Below are 22218 nucleotides of genomic sequence, written 5' to 3'. Positions count from 1 at the left end.
CTTCAATATGATCAAAACACTGCTGGTAATAAATGTAAGTAAACTGATTCAATTACATTAGTAATGTAAATATTAGGCTACTCTAATTTAGTTCCTTTTCTTTGAGATACTTAAAACCCTTTATGACTATTAATATATAGACTTTTAAAAATTCTATTTATTGATTTTAGAGAGAGAAGAGGAAGGAAGGGAGGAAGGGGGAAAGAGAGAGAGAGAGAGAGAGAGAGAGAGAGAGAGAGAGAGAGAGAGAGATGGATTTGTTGTTCTACTTATTTATGCTTTCATTAGTTGCTTCTTGAGTGCACCCTGACTGGGGATCAACCCACAACCTTGGTATAATGGGACAACACTCTAACCAACTGAGCTATCCAGCAGGGACCTAGAGAAAGACTGCTTAAGACTTTCCACTTAACTAGACAGAAAACAATGCTTATATTCAAATTGGCTTCCTCATGACTCTTAATCATCTTAAGATATTATCCTAAGAGCAGCTATATTTAATTTTATTTTGCATCATATCACCTGTAGTGAGGTCAGTGGTGGCCCTTAAAAACACAGATCCATGTCCTACTTCCTGGAACCTCGGAATGTTATCTTATTGGGGGAAAGGGGGAAAGCCTTTAAGTTAGTGATTTTGAGATGGGGAGGCTGTCCTGGATTATTTGAATGAGCCTTAGAAGCCATCACAATTGTTCATATAAAAGAAAGGCAGAGGCAGGTTTGAAAGACACACAGAAGACACAGACGAGGAGGAAGCAATGTGACCATGGCAGCAGAGACTGGAGTGATGCAGCCACAAGCCAAGAACACCTGCATCCACCAGCTAGAAAAGGCCAGGAACGGATTCTCTCCCCTGGAGCCTCTGGAGGGAGTGCCACTCAGCCGACACCTCGATTTCCGACTTCTGGCCTCCGGAACTGTAAGAAGTGGACTTCTGTTGCTCTAAGCCAGGCAGTTTGTGGTAATTTGTTACTGCAGCTCAAGGAACAGAATTAGATAATTATACCCATAACCAGCATCTGGTTGGTGTAATACAGGTGGTTAAATACACGCATAACTATTCTCACTGACCAAAACATCTTTTCATCCCATTTACAAGAGCCATTTCTTAGAATGTAGGATGTAGAACATTTTCAAGAATAACATAGATGGGATTTAGCTTTGTGTTTTAAGAAACTTTCTTCTGATATGCTCCTTAGGTTTTATAGAACTCGTTCCTTAAGTAGATACCATGACTGTTTGAAGTAAATTTTTGAGCACAGTCTAGATCTCAAACTTCTGACACATTTCACTTGGGAAATATCGATCAGATATATTAAACCAACCTCACAGGGGCTGTATAGATATTTTATAATATTTTATTATATTACTTTTATATGTCTCTCCATGTTTTACATGTGTCCTTGAAATTTTTGCTTAAACTTCTGTTTTTAGCAGTGTTGGCTCCTGCCCAAGTTCTCAGCCTGCTGCTGACCTGCCCTATGTATTTCAGATTTGCTTAGCCGAACCCTACTATTATATAAGCAATTCCTCGAAATCTTTCTCTGTACAAATATATCCTACTGGCTGTTTCTCTAATAGGACCCTGACTAATACAACTCAACTGTTTTTTTAAGATCATATTAAACAGTTCATTTAAACATAATATTTTTTTAAAATTTAAATTCTTTATTGAGTATTACATATGTCTCCCTTTTCCCCCATTGACCTCTCCCAGGCCGTTCCCACCCCCAGCACATGCCCTCACCCCCGTACTGTCCGTGTCCATGGGGTATGCTCCTATACATGCATACAAGTACTTTCATAATTAATATTTCTTATAACATATATAACTTTAACTACTTTTTTATTCAACAAATAATCCCTGATATTCAATTCACTTTAAAAGTACATTATAAGAAAACATGATTTTTCCACAAATTATTTCAGGTTTGGTTTGGGGATCAAATAAGCAATAACGTGAGTACATTTAACAATGTCTTTCTGTGTCAAAGCGGACAAAATTATTGCCATGTCTTGATGCTTGAAATGATTGCATTTTACTTTTTATAACAAAAAACAATTACTTTGTTTTTTATAATTTTCCAGGATTTTTTAAAATAAACTTATTTTCCATCCACCTTCTTTCCGTTCTGAGTTTGTTGAAGAACAGCTCCGGACCACTCTGGTTGTTCCTACCTGTTCGGTGGCCTGAGCAGTGGGGGCTGCAGACCAGTCTTCCTGGCAGGCTGAGCGCTCCAGTCTCCAGTAGGAAACTGCTGAAAGGGCACCGAGGGCACCTGCCCCCTCAGACCTGCCTGTGCCCTCAGGCTGGGCAGCAGCCTACGCAGGCGCTGAGCGGCCCATTCACCCTGAAGCTCCTCCTCGGTCACAGCCTTTTCAGCAGCCGCCTGCTCTTCCTCTTCAATCTCTTCAGGATCTCTGTCTAATTTTCATGTTGTTTGTGAGGGAACTCTCAAGCTGCCCTTTCAAACACTTCTTTGTAGTTGACACACTGGGGGAGGAAGAGCTCAGGCCTCCTTCTGAATAGATGGTTAGAACTCAAACTAAGCTGCAAGTTTGATGTGAAATTCCTGTTAGTGTTCACCACCTGAACCTGCCCTAAGGGTAGACATAGCCACGTGTGGCTACTGAGCACTTGAAATGCGGCCAGAGGAACTGAATTCTAAACTACACTTAGTTTTAATTAAATTTTAAATTAAAAAATTGGTACTGTAGTTGATTCCGTTTTGGGAACATTTTAAGTATGTTTGAAATAACGAGCATGTGAGACGGCCCCAGTGAGGTCAAGACGGCCCTGGTGGGGTCGAAACGGCCCCAGTGAGGCTGGGACGGCCCCTGTGAGGCTGAGACGGCCCCTGTGAGACTGAGACGGTCCCTGGAAGCTGAGAAAAATACCACATGAACTCACTCATTTATGGATAATAAGAAACATTATAGACTGATGAACAAAAATGGATAGAGGCAGAGCAGCATTGAACAGAATGTCAAACTACAGTGGGAACCCTGGGGAGGGTTGGGGGGAGTAGGAGATCAACCGAAAGACTTATATGCATGCATATGAGAATAACCAATGGACACAAGACACTGGGGGGTGGGGGGGTCGGAAGCCGGGGGAACGTCAAGGGGGAAAATAAAGGAGACATGTGTAATACTCTTTGTAATACTTTAAGAAATTAAATAAAATAAAAAAAGAAATAACGAGCATGTGAATGTTTTTTGATGGTAAATTTAATTAAATCTAAATACAGATCAGGTATTTCCAATGAAAAGTTAGCATCCAAATAGAAACTTACACCAAGGGTAATGAACACATTGCATTTTAAACTTAGTACAAAAAAAGAAATGTAAAATGTCTCATTATTTATTTATTAATATTTTTAAGAGCTTGCACTCAAGAAAATAATTATTAAAATACATGCCAGCAGTTTCTTTATCCTTTTACAAAGTGGCTACCATAAATTTAAAATTACACATACGGCTCGCATCTTATTTCTAGTGGACACCCGTCATCTAGATAGCCTGGCAAATGGAAAAAGCCCCTCACATGGTGACTATTACTTGCAGGAAAGGAATAATCAGAATGTTATATCTTATGAAGATTAACCCTGCTTAACCTGTAACTTTGAGAATTACTTATCCTGACTCTTCAGGATCACGTTTTATTCTTATGTCCCTCAAGTTCTTTTTTGCAACATGGACAGCTAGGAAATAACTGTGCTGATAAAGGATAATGAAATGGAGGTAGCAGCTGAATTGCAAGGTGAGGTTTCAGACTAGTCACTTTCTGGTTTTTAATCCTCACCCAGGATATCCTTCCCAGTGATTTTTTGAGTAGACGGGGAAGGAGGTACTAGAGGAGACAGACAGACAGACAGACAGACATGGATGTGAGACACGTCCATTGACTGCCTCCCCTGCACCCAGGTACGTGCCCTCGACCGGAACCGAACACGCGACCCTTCCGTCCGTGGGCCCACGCGCTCTAACCACTGAACACACCGGCCAGGGCAAGACTAGTCACTTTCTGGACTTGGTCCCAGGCCGAGAAAATGTCCCCAGTTTCTACACTCGCAACACCAGCGAGTGCCCCACACAGCTCCCAAAGCCATCGGCTGTCCTCTGCCCAAACCTGTGGCCTTTCCCAGAAGGTTTTCAATTTATTCCCCAAGGAGAACGGCCTGCAGTTCGAGAGGCTCCGGGTCCCCAGCCCAGCCCCCGAGGCGGCCGGGAAAAGACAGTCGTAGAAACGGGCGCGCCGCCGCACGGCCCCAGGCCGAGTACCGCGGGCTGCACCGCGGGCCGCCTCCCAGTCCCCGACAACCGAGCTCGCGGAGGGCCCAGAACACGAGCGCCACCGCCCGGCAGGAGGCGGGTCCACCACCCCGCCGAATCCCCGAGCCGGGCTGATGACGAACACAGGGCGCGACGCACGCAGACGGATCGACGCACGCACGCACGTACACGCCGCCCCGCGCTCGCACGACGGTGCGTGCAGGGAGCGCGAGGGAGCCCGGCCGTCACCGGCGCGACCAGCGTTCCCCCTCCTCCGCACCCTGTGCTCCCGCCACCTCCGCCCCTCGGCGCCCGCCTCCCGCCTCCGTCCGAGGCCTTCGAGGCAGCGAGGCTCCCGGCCTCGCTCCTGTCTCTTTAAATGGTGGGGTCAGCGGGCCGCCCCTGCAGCTGCTGCCTGGGTGGCCCCGCGCGCCGCTATTGAGGGGCGAACCAAGATGGCGGCGGCTTTGGCTCTGTGAGGAAGACGGAAGAGGCGGTGGCAGCGGCGGAGGAAAGAGGTTTCCAATAGCCTGGGGCGCCCGGCTCCTGGGGGCTGTCGGCGTCTCCCGCGCAGGGGAAGCAGCTGCGGCAGGGGCAGGCGCCTGTCGGCGTGGGACACTCGAAGCAGGAGAGCGGAGCGGAGCCGCCGGCTGCGGTGGCAGGGCCAGGTATAAGGAAGGAAAACATGGCGGCGGCCGCCTAAGGAGGCGGCGGCGGCGGCGGCGCGGGAAGCGGCTTCGCGGACGACATGGTGGAAGCGGGAGCAGGGCAGTGACCGGCGCCCCGAGTTGGCACCGCGGCCGGGCGGGAGGCTGCGAAGAGCTGCGCGCCCCCCTCGGGACGGCCGGACTGGCCGGGGCTGGACAATAGCGCCGAGGCCCCGGAGGCGAGGAAAGGCGGGGGCCCACAGCTCTGCCCGGGAGCGGGCCATGCCGGCGGCTGCGCGGCCCCGCGGCGGCCTGTGGCGGCAGTGAAGCCGGGGAGCCCTCCGCTTGCGGCGTCTTTCCGCCTCGGCTGCCGCCTCCCCGGCCCCTCTTCCTGGGCGACTCCGGCGGGGCCTCTGCCCCGGCCCCTGGGCGGCACGATGACCGACACTAGGCGGCGGGTGAAGGTGTACACGCTCAACGAGGACCGGCAGTGGGACGACCGGGGCACCGGGCACGTGTCGTCCGGCTACGTGGAGCGGCTGAAGGGCATGTCCCTGCTCGTCCGGGCCGAGAGCGACGGTGAGTGATCCCCTGCGCGGCGGGACCCGCCTCCCGGCTCCCCTTTGGGCTGGGGGCCCGCTTCCTACGAGGACGGAGGGGGCGCCCGCCGCCTCGGGAGAGGGCGGGCCGCCGGTCCCCCGGCCCCGGCGCTGCTCGGCGACCGGTGGGAACGTTCTTGCTCCCCGCGCCCGGCGGCACCTGCGGGTACGAGCGGGGCCCGGCGGGTTCGGGCTGTGCCGCGCCGCCTGGGAGTGAGGGGAGGTCGGAGCCGGACCGGGAGTCCGGGCCGGGCGGTTCTTGTGCGCGACATTGACCTTGAGAAAGGCCCCGACCCATCCGACCTGCCGCCGCCGCTCACCCGCCTGCGAAGCCGGCCCGCAACCCCGTTCGGAGCTGGGGAGCTCTCCGCCGCTTCCCTCTTTGGAGAACCCTTCGCTCCGCTTTTTTTTTTTTTTTTTTTTTCCTTTTTAAGCACTCCTGCTACATCTTTCTGATCCTGTTGCAGGTTGGCTACACTGGATCCACGGTTCAGGCCCCTCTACACACCGTAGAGGGAAAATGCTTCTTTGCTGTGAGAACGTAGAGTCGGATTCCGCACTGTTAGTTTGCCTTTTCATTAGCAGTGCGGAATCCCGTGTGTGGTTTCCCTGTGTTAAGGGCTTGCAAGTTTGGAACCATTCGATGCCAGCTGTATTGATTGCTTAAAGGTATATTCGTTATTTGGTTCAGCTCACAGGTGGGGGAAAGTGGGCAGATAATCTTTAAAGCCGTTCGAATCTGCCCTAGGCTTCGAATATTTGGAAACAGCCCTCAAGGTTCAAAGACCAAGTTGTTAAAAATAAATAAATAAGGGTTTCACCTTTTAAAAGACTTTCTTTTGTGACTGCCAATTCCCTCGGTGACCTACGGTGAATTTCACTTAAAGACAGTGTTCATCTCAGGTAAAACTATTTTCAAATTGGTTTTTAAATTTTTTCCCTTTTTATTGAATTTGCTGGGGTGACACAACAAAATTATACAAGTTTCAGGTGCAAGACTTTTAATTGGACTCTACCCAGAATTCCACTTACATAAAAAAACAAAGACTCACCCTTGTGTAATTGAAGATTCTAGGAACATTGATTTTCAATTTGAATGGAAGAATGGTAATTTGGAGTATATTGCCAACAGGTTAGCTAGCTTAATATGGCTACCAAAAATAACTTAAAACTGGAGAAAAATTATTTCCTTTTGGTGACATTTTAAAGGATTTTGAATGCATTGGGTATATTTTTTTCGGAGGACTGTTAAAATATAAGTTTGAATGTCAAGTGTTAGTGTATGACTTTTAACCTCTACATTTTGGGATGCTTGGGAAAATTTCTACATAGTAAATTGGAAGGCATGGGCTTTGTTTGTAGGTTCAGTTAACTTTTGAGATGAAAGCATGAGTAGATTTGCCATTAAGATTCTGAAATCTTATAATGTGAGACAAAATCCTATTTCACATCATGTATTTAGTTGGACTAAAAGTCTTTAAACTGTTTTTAAGCATTAAATCTCAAAGTCATAAACGTCTTCTATGTATGGGGAATCATACTCTTTTAACATAATAATACGGGAATCCCTCCCTTCCCCCTCATTTTTATTTTCACTACTTTAGAAATAGCCCCAAACCTCCTCCCTCCCTTTGGAAGGTTTGGGATCCAGCAATAAGGCTGGTTGAATGGCTGAAACAATGGACTTAACTTATTTCATCTCTTTCCCTATTAGAGAAAAATTAACTGATGTACACTAGTTAAATTTACATTGTAAAGAAAACTAAATCCAAAGAGTGGGTTTAGAAAATTGTAACTATTTGTGAAATATTGTTGTAAATAATCTTTAATTTGATGAGTAGTCGGTGTTTTTTTCTAACAGGAAAATTGCAAATAGGAATAACCAATTTTTTTTTGAGTGCCTACTGTGTGCCAAAGACTCTTTATTGGTATCCTCTGGTATAGGACCTATTATTAGCTGTATTTTACAGATAGGAAAACTGAGGTTTAGAGAGGTTTCTTAACAACTTAGTTAAGAAGCAAGGTCAGTGTTCAAACTGAGTTTGATTGAGATACCTAGTCTATGACTTAAAATTAGTATCAATTATTTTATTATCATTAATTGTTCAGTCTTAAATTCCCATATTGTCTACTTGCATTTGCTGCTTTATGCTTAGATTCAGACTTATCTCAAAGAAAATGAAAAAAAAATTTAGCCTGAAGATTTTATCCAACTACAAGCCACACATGGGACTTTTTGTATTGACTGCTAGTTGGGGTTATCGGTTATTGCGTGCTTTCCTCATTCTCCATTTAAGATCATTGAGAAGTTTCTTTTTATTGTGATGAATAGAAAGTATTTACGATTTTCTATACAATGAATCATTTATCTTGTTAGAGTAGCTTAGACACTCATCTGAAAATCAGGAATGCAATTTCTGAATGGAAATACTCTGGCCTCCCAATTACAGGGCACATTTGTCTGGGTAAGTATGCTCTTTTCCCATGAAGCTGAGTGGCTCGGCTAATCTGTAGCCCATTTTACCTTGGAAAGGATAGATGTCCCAACAAGCCACTGAGCCCGTTTTCTGCATCGCATCCTTATTCAATAGGTTCCTATTGGCAAGAGATTGTAGGAACATGTATTTTTCTTTAATAAGATAGTTTACCTCATTTCATAAAGTATTTTTTACATTTCAGAATAGTTTTATCTATTACCTGACTGGACTATTTCAGAGTTTAAAAGGTTACATTCTCATTGTAAATCAATAAAAAGTTGATTTAAATTCTCAATGAGGCATGAAGAAAATGAGACATGGGGAAATGTTTTGGTCAAGGTAGCACTGCTAACTAATGGTAAAAATTGGAGTTCTGTCCTGCCTCTGGTAGAACTTGGTTGCCTCTACTCCTATAATTAGAAAAGGAGGTCAGAACACTTTGGGGTGGGAAAAGTCTGTCTTGTTTTGGCTGCTGTGGTGAGAGAAATGAACAGAGAAAGCATCAGTTTTTTGTTTTTGTTTTTTCTCACCAGGGTAGTGAGGATATTTTTCCAATGGTTTCAGAGAGAGTGGAAGGAAGGGGGAAGGAAGAGAGAAATATGTTAAGTGATAGAGACACATCAATTGGTTGCCTCCCACATGTGCCTGGAGGTGGGGAGGGCAGGGATCAGACTTGCAACTGAATCGAACCTGAGACCCTCCAGTGCACAGGCTGATGCTCTAACCCAGGGGTGGGCAAACTTTTTGACTCGAGGGCCACAATGGGTTCTTAAACTGGACCGGAGGGCCGGAACAAAAGCATGGATGGAGTGTTTGTGTGAACTAATATAAATTCAAAGTAAACATCATTACATAAAAGGGTACGGTCTTTTTTTTTTTTTTAGTTTTATTCATTTCAAACGGGCCGGATCCGTCCCGCGGGCTGTAGTTTGCCCACGGCTGCTCTAACCACTGGGAACGCTGGCCAGGTGGCATCGGCATTTTTCATTGCTATTCTTATAAATCTTGCATACAGGAAGCATTTCAGATTTAGCTACCAAAAAGAGCTAAGTATCAGTACAAAGAAATAGTTTATTTGAAAAGTTGATTTAAATACTTTTTTTCTTGTGTAGACCTACATTGTAGAAAATTAATAGGTTTAGGATAACCAAACCCTTATTTATCATCTGTTGCAGGTGATAACAAAGTTTTGAGGGGCATTAACTATATTGGATATAGTTGATGGGGGAGTGTATTGAAGACTTGACATAGGTGTGGCCTATGCTACCGATGTTTTTTCCTAAACCATTTCAGTTTTTATATATCACCTGTAATTTGGTGGACCACAAAATCAGGAAGAGAGGGACTTGGAACACAGACCTGCTATAGGTATGAAGCATTCACTAGTCTATCCAGATGAGTTTTTTCTTACCAATGAAGCATTTTACCTGAGCCCCTGCCCTTAGCTTTGAGTATTGATAAGAACTATATACTGGAAAAGCCTAGAGCAGTGGTTCTCAGCCTGTGGGTCGCAATCCCTTTGGGGGGTCGAACGACCCTTTCACAGGGGTCGCCTAAGACCATCGGAAAACACATATATAATTACATATTGTTTTTGTGATTAATCACTATGCTTTAATTATGTTCAGTTTGTAACAATGAAATTGGGGGTCACCACAACATGAGGAACTGTATTAAAGGGTCACAGCATTAGGAAAGTTGAGAACCACTGGCCTAGAGGTTTAACTGCTTACTCAGGAGTGACAAGGCTGGAGCTGTTCATTCTGAAATAACCTTAAGTGTTTATCCACATCAAAAGTAAGGACGAGACCTAAGATAATCCCATACTGCCTGAATCTGATTGGTTATTGGTTGATATTAAAAATAGAACCACAGCCGAAACCGGTTTGGCTCAGTGGATAGAGCGTCGGCCTGCGGACTGAAAGGTCCCAGGTTCGATTCCGGTCAAGGGCATGTACCTGAGTTGCGGGCACATCCCCAGTAGGAGATGTGCAGGAGGCAGCTGATCGATGTTTCTCTCTCATCGATGTTTCTGACTCTCTATCTCTCTCCCTTCCTCTCTGTAAAAAATCAATAAAATATATTTTTTAAAAAAATAATAATAAAATAAATAAATAAAAATAGAACCACAGAAATTAGAGAGACTGTAATATCTCAGTTCTCCAATAAAAGGAAATAACTTATAAATAAATGAATTTTCTAGCTCAATAAAACTGTATACCAGAGATTAAAACGCAACAATTTTCATGTAATGTTTTTTAAATATACGCTTGAATTTTTTTTTTAAGCAGTGTAATGAGCCTGTTAGTTAACCTTTCATTTGTAATGTGTTTCTGGATCATCATTTTCAATACTAATTTTTCTACTATATTCACCAGTACAGTGATGCCAGTGAGATGATACTCTCTTCATGCCCTAAAAAAACAAGAGTGCTAATTATGTACTAGATACTAGGATAGGCATTTTAATATAAATGTTCAGTTATTACAACATCCCTATGATGAGGTATTATTTTTTCCAACCATAAGTCTTGGTGTATTGAATTTTTTAAAAAAATCCTCACCCAAGGATATGTTTTTGTTATATATATATATATATATATATATATTTTTTTTTTTTTTAAACACAGAGGAAGGGAGAGGGATGGGGAGTTAGAAACATTGATGAGAGAGAAACATCGATCAGCTGTCTCCTGCACACTCCCCACTGGGTATGTGCCTGCAACCAAGGTACATGCCCTTGACTGGAATCGAACCCGGGACCCTTGAGTCCGTAGGCTGACGCTCTATCCACTGAGCCAAACCGGTCAGGGCCAAGGATATGTTTTTATTGATTTTAGAGAGAGAAAGGAAGGGAGAGAGAAACTTCTATCAGTTGCCTATCATATGAACCTGAAACATTTTGGTATATAGGACAATGCTCCAGCCAACTGAGCCACACGTCCAGGGTGTATTGGTTCTTTGATTGGATAGTTGTGGTCTTTTCCTGCACCCAGCAAGAAATCTAGATTTATTAATAATGTAAGATCTTTTCATTTTAAAATTTTTACATACGTATATGAATATGTTTGTTAGACTAGGAATCAAACAAGCTATCTGTGGGCTGCATCCAGGCTAATTTAAACTTTTTGGAATGATAATTTGGTCTGCACTACCAACTACCCTTCACCCCACTCCTGGGAGGTGTTTGTTTTGATGAGGTTTATTGGGGCTTGGCAACAGGATACAAAAAGAAAAGAAAAAAGATCTCACATTGCATTTTATAGGAGGAAAGCAGGGAGGAAACATTTTTAACTATACTCAAAGTGTACTATTTGTTTTATTGTGAGTTTTTCTTGCTGTCAATGTATGACTGCTTTGACCCATAATTGTCTTGGTGGTGTTCTGAGTGGCATTTCCCCTCTACTACCATTGTTCCCCCATTTCCTGAGTGTTGTATAGACCTCCTTTTTGTCAGTATATTTGGTGCATCTGTTAGTGTCAGGATACACAGATCTATCTCATCTAAAAGTAGAATAATATTCCACTATATGTTTAACTCACACAGTACATTGTTTGTGGCACTTCTCAAAACTTTTTCCTCAGGATACCTTTATACACTTAAAATTGAGGACCCCCAAACGCTTTTGTGTATGTAGGTTGTATCTATTGGTATTTACCATATTAGAAATTAAAACTAAGACTTTCAAGAGCTTTTCTAAAAAGAAATTTAATGAAAAAGAGTTATTATTTTATAGTTTTACAAATCTCTTTAGTGCCTGGCTTAATTTTTTTAAAAGATGATTCTCCTCTTCAGTTAGCCTGTTACAATATCACAGTACGGACACTAAGAAAAATAAGGATAGAAAATTCAAATCACCTTTTAGTAATCCTATATAATAAAAGCCTAATATCGTGTCTGGTTGACCTGTCGGCTGTTCAACCAATCAGAGCGTAATCCTATATAATAAAAGGGCAATATGCAAATAGACTGAATGGCAGAACAACCGAACAACCAAAGCATAATATGCTAATGATATGCTAAGGCTGCTCAACTGCTCACTATGATGAGCACTGATCACCATAGTTGACTGGTGTACCAGTCGCTATGACGTGCGCTGACCACCAGGGGGCAGACGTTCCGACCCGTAGGTTAGCTTGCTGCTCGGGTCTGGCCCATTGGAAAGCTAGACAGGCCGGACACTCCCTAGAGTCCTCCCACAGTCCCTTCCCCGACTGGCCAGCCTCCCGTGTCTCTCCTCACCCCGGTCGTGCACCAGTGGGGTCCCTTGGCCTGGCCTGCTCCCTCTTGCAATCCAGGACCCCTCGGGGGATGTCGGAGAGCCAGTTTAGGCCCAATCCCACAAGGGGAGCACTGATCAGCCAGAAGCAGGACTCACGGCTGGCGAGTGCAGCGGCGGTGGTGGGAGCCTCTCCTGCCTCCGCAGCAGTTGGTCGTCTCCTAAGGCAGCTGTGGGCAAACTACGGCCCGCCGGATCCGGCCCGTTTGAAATGAATAAAACTAAAAATAAAAAAAAAAAGACCGTACCCTTTTATGTAATGATATTTACTTTGAATTTATATTAGTTCACACAAACACTCCATCCATGCTTTTGTTCCGGCCCTCCGGTCCAGTTTAAGAACCCATTGTGGCCCTCGAGTCAAAAAGTTTGCCCACCCCTGCCCTAAAGGTTCCCAGACTGCGAGAGGGAGGGCGCAGGCCCAGGCTGAGGGGATCCCTCCCCCACCCCCGCAAGTGCACGATTTCATGCACTGGGTCTCGTAGTATAAATATAATTTTGATTTTCCAGACCCCTTAAGATTCCCACACTTTGAGAACATCTGGCACAGAGACCCCCCAAACTTTGAGAACACCTGGCACAGAGACCCCCCAAACTTTGAGAACATCTGGCATAGAGATTGTTTCTAGTTTTTTATTATTACAAACACTGCCAATGACGTCTTTTTTTTTTTTTTTTCCAATGTTTTTATTGACTTCAGAGAGGAAGGGAGAGGGAAAGAGAGAGAGAAATTTCAGTGATGAGAGAGGATCTAGGACAGGGGTGGGCAAACTTTTTGACTCGAGGGCCACAATGGGTTCTTAAACTGGACCGGAGGGCCAGAACAAAAGTATGGATGGAGTGTTTGTGTGAACTAATATAAATTCAAAGTGAACATCATTACATAAAAGGGTATGGTCTTTTTTTTTTTTAGTTTTATTCATTTCAAACAGCCCACGGGCCGTAGTTTGCCCACGGCTGATCTAGGATCTGCTGCCTCCTCTACGTTCCCCACTGGGGATCAAGCTCATGGCCAGGCACGTGCCCTACCAGGAATTAAACCATGACCTCCTGGTTCATGGGTCAATGCTCAACCAGCACCGGCCAGAGCAAACGTTTTTAATTTTGATCATTTTTTTTCCTTTCGGTTAGGTTGAGCTTTTGTGCAGTTTCACTTTTAAAGAAGCATTACTTATTTAGTTGCCTTATTTCTATGACACTAGACCTCTTGCATCTTCTGAAATGTTACAAAGTAATCCAGTTGTTTTGTTCACTCTACTGTCTTATGTAGATTTCTAGAGATGAATTTTTTTTTTTTTTAGGGCATGATATATTTCAAAATAGGTTTTTTGGGGGATGTATTTTCTCATGGAAACCATGTTGTAAGTGTAATTACATGCCATGATTCATCTTTAAAAAGTAAGTTTGATCCATAATATACCTAACATACTCTGATTTCTTTGGGAAATAATAGAATACAATTTTTGTTCTGGTAGTTAAAACAGTACAAGAATATTTACAAAGTTAGTTGAAGACTTTTGATAGGCGCCCTTTTCTCAACTGTCTAGTTACTATTTGGGATGGGTAAAGCAGCTGTTATAAGTGTTATATGAGAAGAAATGGAAGCTTTGGGTGAGAGACAGGTGCAAAGAAACCTGCTTCTTCTCAAGCATTTTGGGCCAGAACCTGACATTAGATTAGTGCATTGGGGGTTAAACGAACTGGTTGACGAGGGAAAAGAAGTTTAGTTTTAAAATTTGCTTTTGGTCACAAGGCAGTAGTTATTTTCTAAATATCATGAGTCTTATGCTACTGCTGGTGGGAGAGTGGGGGGATCAGAAGTGTGCAAATTAGCTTACAATGAGATAAATTATTTGAAGATGGAGAAGTGTGGTAATTCCTGTAATAAGAAATTTCCTTAGCTGAAATTGTATGTGCATCAAATGTTCAGAAAAGAAAATATGTGTGTATGTAAAGAATATATCGTTTTGCTGCTTTGCAGTTACATAATGGAATATCTTTTCTTTTGTTTCCTAGGCTCTCTACTTTTAGAATCCAAAATAAATCCTAACACTGCATACCAGAAACAACAGGTAAAATATGAAGATGTGTTTTATTTTGCATATTATCCTCTCAGTTGGTGATTGGATGAAAATTTACTCTCTGATTCCTTATAATGAAAAATTAAGAACAGATTACAACATACTTTGCCAGTCTAATTCTAAAATACAATTTCTATCAATTTTTAGCATATGAAACAATCATTCTAAATTTTTAAAAAAAAAGTTGATTTGTATTAAGCCAAGTTTATGTTCCAGGTAGTCTAGCAGGTGAGCTTCAATACTCAAAAGGTAAAACAACTCAGTTTTATTGTTTCTGCCTAAAGTGTAAAAAAACAAAGTGGCAACTGATGTAATCATCAGCCATTAACACAAGTCCTTCGTTGTTGTAGATGCTAGTGCAGAAGAAATATTTGTATCCCTCTACAGCAAATCAGTGTAGATAAGAATCTGATTTCTTCATTTTTAAATTTTTACTTATTGATTTGAGAAAGAGAAAAAGAAACATTGATTTGTTGCTCCATTTAGTTATGCATTCATTGGTTGATCTTGTATGTGCCCTGACTAGGGTTCAAATCTCCAACCTTGGCATATTGGGACAATGCTCTAACTAACTGAGCTACTTAGATTCTGGCCAGGGCAAGAATCTGATTTCTTACATAGCCTGAAGAGGACTTTATACTGATGTTACAGTTTTTAAGGCAACTTTCAATTTGAGTATATTCTTTCTTGTATTTTTCTGATATGTAAGAGATACCAGAAAGTAAATCTTTCCCTCACTTAGTACTACTAGCACTATCGACAAATGGTATTTATTTAAAACTCGCACACATACTGCTCTACAAAGCCAGTGAAATCAGTATCAGTTTCCTCATTGCCCTGGAGGTGCAGAGATAAAATAATTTAAAATAATATTACCAACACGTTCATACATATGTTACTTTATAAATATATGCATGTATCATTTTATAAATTATAAAAGTGCTTTGCTTCATCACCAACTCTAAAATACTGCTAGAAGGAAATCAGTATTGTCTTTATTTTGTACATTAATTGATGCCTAAAGATTGTGACTTGCTTGAAAACACACAGAGAATACATAGGAAAGCTGATACTAACTCCTAAATTTACTTAATGGTGATTTATTTGTCCCAAAACATTGGTACAATATGAAACATTTTTCTAGTAGTTTAATGGTCTTTGTTGTATTTAGTGTTCTTAAGAAAACTTTAGGTTTGATTTGAATGGTTGGAGACTAGACTATTTGGCTTTGATATTTCATACTTAAATACATAAATTCATGTTTTGAGGTTTTAGCTGAAATGTAAAAGCATATCCTAAGAAAAAGGAAAGATTGAGTCTATTTTGAGGATGAATGAGCAAATCCATGTCTATTAATGATTAACCTATTGATTAACAGGCAAGGTGATTTGATGAAAATTAGGCTCTTCAAGGAAAACAGAAGGGCAAGTTGTAAAAATTTTCTAACTTCCAAATTGCCACATGGATAATTAGCGGATGTCTAGCTGTGCTCTGATTGAAATCTCCCAATGATTCTGAATATACATTGTAGCAGAGCAGTTGCTTACAGTTTTATTAAATCTATCTTATATACTAATGTGATGGTTTTAGATTTGTTCCAGTGGGTGCTATCACCACTTTTCATAACAGTTTGCATCAGTACTCATTTTAAAGTTGAAGAAACTAAGGCTCAGGGAGATAATTTCTGGCATGTTGATCTTATAATGTTCATGTAAATTATTTTGAACCTGAACAGCTACTCATCAATGTGGAACAGATTACCTGCCTGGGATCCATGATCTCTAGAAGTTCTTGAAGATAGTAAAGAGGGGGATTTGAGCTATTTTTAAAAATTCTGAATAAGATTATAGATTTCCACTAGTCAAACCTCAGTTCTCAAACGTCTCCCACCTTGAGCAATTTGGTTCTCAACCAAGTTGTTCATGGAAAAACATCTTGGTTGTCGAACAAAATTTCGGTTCTCGATCCAACAACACAATCAGTCATGTGTCTTTCAGGAGTCAAAGAAGAGAATGTGGGAGTATGAGTTTACTGCTAAATCTTGCGTTGTTAACATCTCAAGAAATTGTGCCATGAATATTTTTTTGGGGGGGGGGGGGGTTTTGGCTTTTGTTGCTGATTACTAAATATATACAGTAAGTCACCATGGATCTGAAGAATCTTAGGTTAGTAATAGGAGAAAAGTGAAAAGGAAAGTTGTAAGAACAACGATAGAGCTTAGATATGTACTGTATATAAGAAAGGTTACGATGGAATCATTTGGGGGTCTGGCAGATTAATTCAATTTCCATTATTTCTAATGGAGTAAAATGATTCAGTTTTCAAACAAATCGCTTCTTGAACTGCCTTCCAGAACCAATTAAGTTTAAAAACTAAGGGTTCACTGTATTAGTAATGCTGCACAGCCTGATCAAGTGTACACTTCTGGCTAACATCACTTTAGTTCAGTGAGAGAATATATTGGTCTTATGATGGACAGTTACATACTTGACTGAACAGAGTTAATATGCAAGTGTAGCAGACAAATTTTTAAACATGGGATCCATTTATGTATAGTAAGAAGTGTCTTTGATAATGAAAAGTATTAGAAACTGGCACAGTGTTAATAGATATCCTTTAAGGTACCTTAAATATAATCTAATCATGTTTCCTCCTCAATACAGGAACTTTTAGTACCCTAATAGATGCTTAGCCAGCCTTTGATTGGCTCTTTCCAGTTTCTTATCAGTTGGATTTAAATGTAACTCTCTCTAGTGTCCTTCAACATTTCATAGACTTCTCTCAATTAGAGGACCCTTTTTTTTTGAAATGGTTGATTGCTGTGAAACAGTGTGCATGTCAGTGTGCAAGTTTGAGAAGATACCTAGACCCTATAAATATTTTTATTATACCATGCATATTGTAGAATACACATTATTTTATATTACAGGGGATATAAAATGGTCTCTGTGTTTTAAGTGTAGTGTCTTGCTGAGATTATATCTTAATAAAAACTGTTGATTGAACTTACTGTTATTAAAAAAAGTGAGTAAGTGTAAAGTGGTGGTAGGACCTTGCTTCTTGAACCACAACACTGGTGCATGTTTAAAAACTGTCTAGATGAATACTCACACACTACACATTTAGCCAATACTTCATGGGCCCCAGATAAAGAGCACTTGATGTTGACAACAGGAGGAGGAGGAGCTAGGTTTATCAATCCCATCCTCATAATATGCCCTAGTTATTAAATGCTCAGACTTTTCTTTGAGCCTAAATTGTAACTTAATGTGCAAGCATAGGATACAATGTTCACCCTGTATGTTTTAGTACATTTAGATTGTATGCTCATTTTGTCATGTTTTCCATATATTAGTTAAATTTCTAAAGAAAAAGAGTTTTCAAGTGAAGTATAAAAAGGCATAGTTAATTACTGATACCAGTGTTGCAAAAAGTAAAAATGAGTACTATTCTCAATTCTTTGTTTTCTTAATTTGCTTTATACTTCGAAGCAGTTTGTGGTAATGTATGTTAATAATTCAGACTTCTTTTTTTCTTCCAAGGATACTTTGATTGTGTGGTCGGAAGCTGAAAACTATGATTTGGCCCTTAGCTTTCAAGAAAAAGCTGGATGTGATGAAATTTGGGAGAAAATATGTCAGGTAATTTTAAAAACTAGAAAACCAACATATTCTTTAGTATTTTGTGGGGGGTTTTTTGCTGTGCTTTCAGCTAATGCCCAAGATTTTAAATAAATCCTATACACAAGCATTTCATATAGATCTTTTATATTTACTGCTTTCTGTGAAAAGCTTGAATTATAGAAAAGTTCAGTTTCTTGACACCAGACATCCAGCCCAGATAGACCTTTGCTATATGCCAGAGTTTTCTATTTATTTATTTAATTTCTTACTGATTTGAGAGAAATTGATTTGTTGTTCCACTTATTTGTGCATTCATTGGTTGATTCTGGTATGTGCCCTGACCAGGGATTGAACCCACAATCTTGGTGTATCAGGATGAAGCTCTAGCCAACTGAGCTACCCAGCCAGGGCTGGATGCCAGTTTTCTATTCAGCTGCCTTTGATAGCTCATCCATTAGGGCTCACTTGCATCTCAGGTTTAATAATTCAAAACCAAACATAATCTCAGTTAGATCTGTTCATTCTCCTATATCCCTCATCTCATCTGAGTAAATGCCATCCAATTGCTGAAACCAGAAACTTGAAGGTTGTGTTTATCCTTCCTTTACCCCTTATATTCATTCAGTTGCTCAATTCTAAATCTTAAATCCATTCACTTATCTTCATTTTCACTATCACAGTTTACTAAGCCACCATCATTTTGCTGTTTTTTGAGGTTGTTGTTTTTTTGCTTTCATCTTGACTGGTCTTTTCAAATCTATAACATAGCTAGAGTGGTCTTTTTAAAAATGCAAGTCTGATCATATCACTCTTTGTTCAGTAACCTTTGTGGCTCTTCACTATTTCTTCAACTTCATCTTGTATATTCTAGTTGATTCTAGACTTTCCTAGTGACAAGTACCTCAGTCTATAATCTCCATAATTTATTGTGAATGCATTTTATGTGCTCCAATGATTTAAGTCATTGGCTCTTGTTATGGACTCATTTAGACCATTGCATCTTAAGGATAGTTTCTCTATCTCTAAAATTTCTTTTAGATGGAGAACAATCTTGAGCAGATTCTTTAATTCAGTGGTTATCAAGGTTTAGTCCTCAGACCGGCAGCATGAGCATGGTTTATTTTTGTTTGTTTGTTTGTTAATGTTTTTATTGATTTTTAGATAGGATGGGAGAGGAAAAGAGATAGAAACATTAATGATGAAAGAATCATTGATCAAAGAATCATTTATCAGCTGTCTCCTGCATACTGGGGTTTGAGCTTGCAACTCCCCCTACTGGGGATCAAGCTCACAACCCGGGCATGTGCCCTGACTGGGAATTGAACCAGTGACCACGTAATGCATGGGATGATGCTCAGTTCACTGAGCTACACTGGCCTGGTAGAGCATGGCTTTTATAAGAATAATTTAGGTCAGATTTTCTCTGTAAAGGGCGAAAACTAAGTATTTTAGACTTTCAGTTTAACAGCTATTCAAATATGCTGTTTTAGTGCGAAAATAGCCATAGATAACACTTAAATAAATGGGAGTGGTTCTCTTCATATAAAATTTTATTTACAGAAACAGGTGGTAGGCCAAGTTTGGCTATAGTTCATCAACCCTTGCTTTGGGCAATTCTATTGCACCCTGAAATTTGAGAGCCACTGCCTTAATAGAAGTTACAGTGTCCTTGAGACAGTTTTTCCTTAACTTACAGAATTTATCTCTGCTATGCATTCTACTCAGCTGTGTTTTTTAGAAATTAACCTACCTGTCAAGCTGTCGCTTCCTTCTAAGAGACTAACATCTAAATGCCTTCTTTGTTTCCTGTTCCATTACATTATTTTTATAGCATATTCCTCAATGTTTTGTCTGTAAAGTTCTCTCAAAAAAGGTGAAATTAATGAGCTCAGGTATGCTAAAATTATTAGCACCTATTCAGACAAGTTTTCTTCTCCTTCACCTTTCTGAGTTGAGCAGTCACACTCTGGGCACAATCTTCTATTAAGCCAATTATTTAACTCAAACCTGCACTCAATCTGTTGCTCTCCTTTAATATAATTGTCTAGTTTTTACTGTACTTTTCCTTAGTCATCTTCATTTGGGGCACAGCTAATATAGTACTTGTATGCTTTCCTAGGAATCACTGGCTATTTAATGTTCTTTTCTGACCTTCTCCAACTTTTACATAATGTGTTCAGTATTTTGTTTCTAAGTCACTCTTTTATGATCCTGTTTATACTTTTCAATCGTATTTCTGGATCATGGCGTATACTAGGGAATTCATTATATTTTGCGCTCTCTGAGATCTTACATGTTTCTCAAGATCTCACCATTTTTTGATCTAGAAACCATTTTCTAGTATACTCTTGGATAGCAGTTATGTTTGGGCACATCTCTTTTCCCTTTTTATATTTTTTATGGCCTTCACATTCTCATTATCTTCTTGTCCAGACGGCTAAAATTTATACTTTCTCTTAATGAAAGCTCTTTGCTAGCTTATACCTTTTGTTTCCATTCTTCCGTTGTTTTTGTTTTGAAAGTAAGACTGAAACATATTTGTCAAATTTTATAATTCCATCTTAATTTCCTGAGCAGATCAGATTCCAAGAGTATCTTAAGTGCAGACCCTTTTCATTCATTACCTTCTTAAACGTTATATTTGCAAATTACCTCAAGAAGATAGCATTTTCATTACAATAAAGGCTCTTGTTCCTTTTAAAAAAAAAAAATCAAATGCTACCCTTTTTTTTTATAGGTAAAACCATGGCTTGAAAATTAGGAATCTAAAATTATAATGAGAACTTGTGTAATTAACAAATCCAGAGCTAAACTTGAGGTCATGCCAGGTACAAGCTGTAAATGTGCCTAGCCTCCTGTGAGTGGTGCTGCCCACTGGGTTAAGGTCAAGATGGTATCACCTTACAGCATATTTCAAGACATATTCCAGGCCTTCTTCCCTTCCAATATTCGTCAACAATAGCTTTTTTAAAAACGTTTTTATTGATTTTTTTTAAAAAAGGGATGGAGGGAGAGACAGACAGACATTGATTTGTTATTTCACTTATTTATGCATTTATTGGTTGCTTGTATGTATCTTGACCAGGGATCGAACCTGCAACCTTGATTTATCAGGATGACACTCTAACCAACTAAGCTACCTGACCAGGGCACTATCTCTTAACTATGCTTAGTTAGCAATTTAAGTTTCTTGGCCATTTCATGTAAGGCCTAATTTTTCCATGCTTCCACCATTCAATTTGGCCTATTGGGCAACACTAGTGGCAGTTTTGCCAAGAGAGCAAAATAGTTTTGTTTCAACATGTGTCTTTGACCTTTTGTAAAAATACTGTTTTACCTTAAAATGTATTTAGCTGTGAAGAGTTAAGTTATCTTTTTATAATTAAAGCCCCTATACTGACATAAATTTGGGGTTTTATGACAAAATTAAGGACTTCTTCTGGAGGACCATGAAAGGTTTATGTATGTAGATGGGAAAACTTTTCTGTGGTTTGGTTGTCTAATTTTTAGTAGATATTCTTGGGGATAGCAGGTTGTGTGGTTCCATTTTTGTATGGGTACACTTGTTTCCCACTCGGTTTTCTTAATCATATTTTTGGACCTACCAACCAGTGTGTACAGCACATCAGTGACCCACTTTGGTTCAAAGCCATTTTGTATATGCCCTTTGGCCCTTGATTTTTTATAATTGACATTAAGTATTTTCTTTGTTGCTTACAGTTAGATATATTGTCTATGGTTTCAGCATTATGATATTTGTTTGAATTTAACTCAAAGCTTAACTTTGAGGAGTTTGATGACTAGCCTGGAAGCACAGTGCTATGAATGTTCCTGAGACTTGCCCTGGTCTGTTGTAAAAGAGGGCCATGGATATAAGATGTGAGTGGATGTTTCAATATCAGGCCTCTACATTGAGGGTCTGAAGGTAGGGTCTACAGAGCACTCTGTTCACAGGTAGGTTAGCATATCCTAGAATGTTTCTGTTACTGGTAAACCTTGCACTTATGAGGAATCTCATTCCATATCTTAAAATAGAAAGTATATATTATTTGTAGAAATGTAACTTAGGAAAATAGGCAATTGGAGTCTTAAACTTGAAAATTATCATCACAGTTTTTAAAATGTTTTTATTGATTTTAGAGAGAGGAGGGGAGAGGGAGAGAAATGTTGATGAAAGAGATGTTGATCGGCTGCCTCCTGCACACACAGCCGCCCAACTCCCCCCTCCCCAGGAATT

At 40.6% G+C, this 22218-nt stretch overlaps 1 protein-coding gene across 7 annotated transcripts in view; it reads left to right on the top strand.

Moving 5' to 3' along the window:
* The first annotated feature begins 5359 nt into the window (after window positions 1-5359).
* The window catches only part of PPP4R3A (protein phosphatase 4 regulatory subunit 3A), a 43662-nt gene continuing 26803 nt past the window's right edge, over window positions 5360-22218 (top strand). For 5 of the 7 annotated variants that reach the window (XR_009451863.1, XM_059687697.1, XM_059687680.1 and 2 more), the window contains exons 1-3: window positions 5360-5501; window positions 14294-14349; window positions 17901-17999. Coding sequence is in view for 4 of the 7 variants with exons in the window: in XM_059687697.1 (XP_059543680.1) it covers window positions 5360-5501; window positions 14294-14349; window positions 17901-17999 (297 nt within the window). In the remaining 3 variants the exon portion in view is untranslated. Of the gene's footprint in view, window positions 5502-5988; window positions 6191-14293; window positions 14350-17900; window positions 18000-22218 lie in introns of all 7 variants that reach the window. The other 2 variants (XM_059687720.1, XM_059687728.1) reach the window with 1 other exon arrangement.

This window comes from Myotis daubentonii, chromosome 1 (genome assembly GCF_963259705.1).
Source record: "Myotis daubentonii chromosome 1, mMyoDau2.1, whole genome shotgun sequence".
Lineage (NCBI taxonomy): Eukaryota > Metazoa > Chordata > Mammalia > Chiroptera > Vespertilionidae > Myotis > Myotis daubentonii.
Note: the sequence above shows the minus strand (reverse complement) of the source record. Positions and strands in the feature narration are given on the sequence as shown.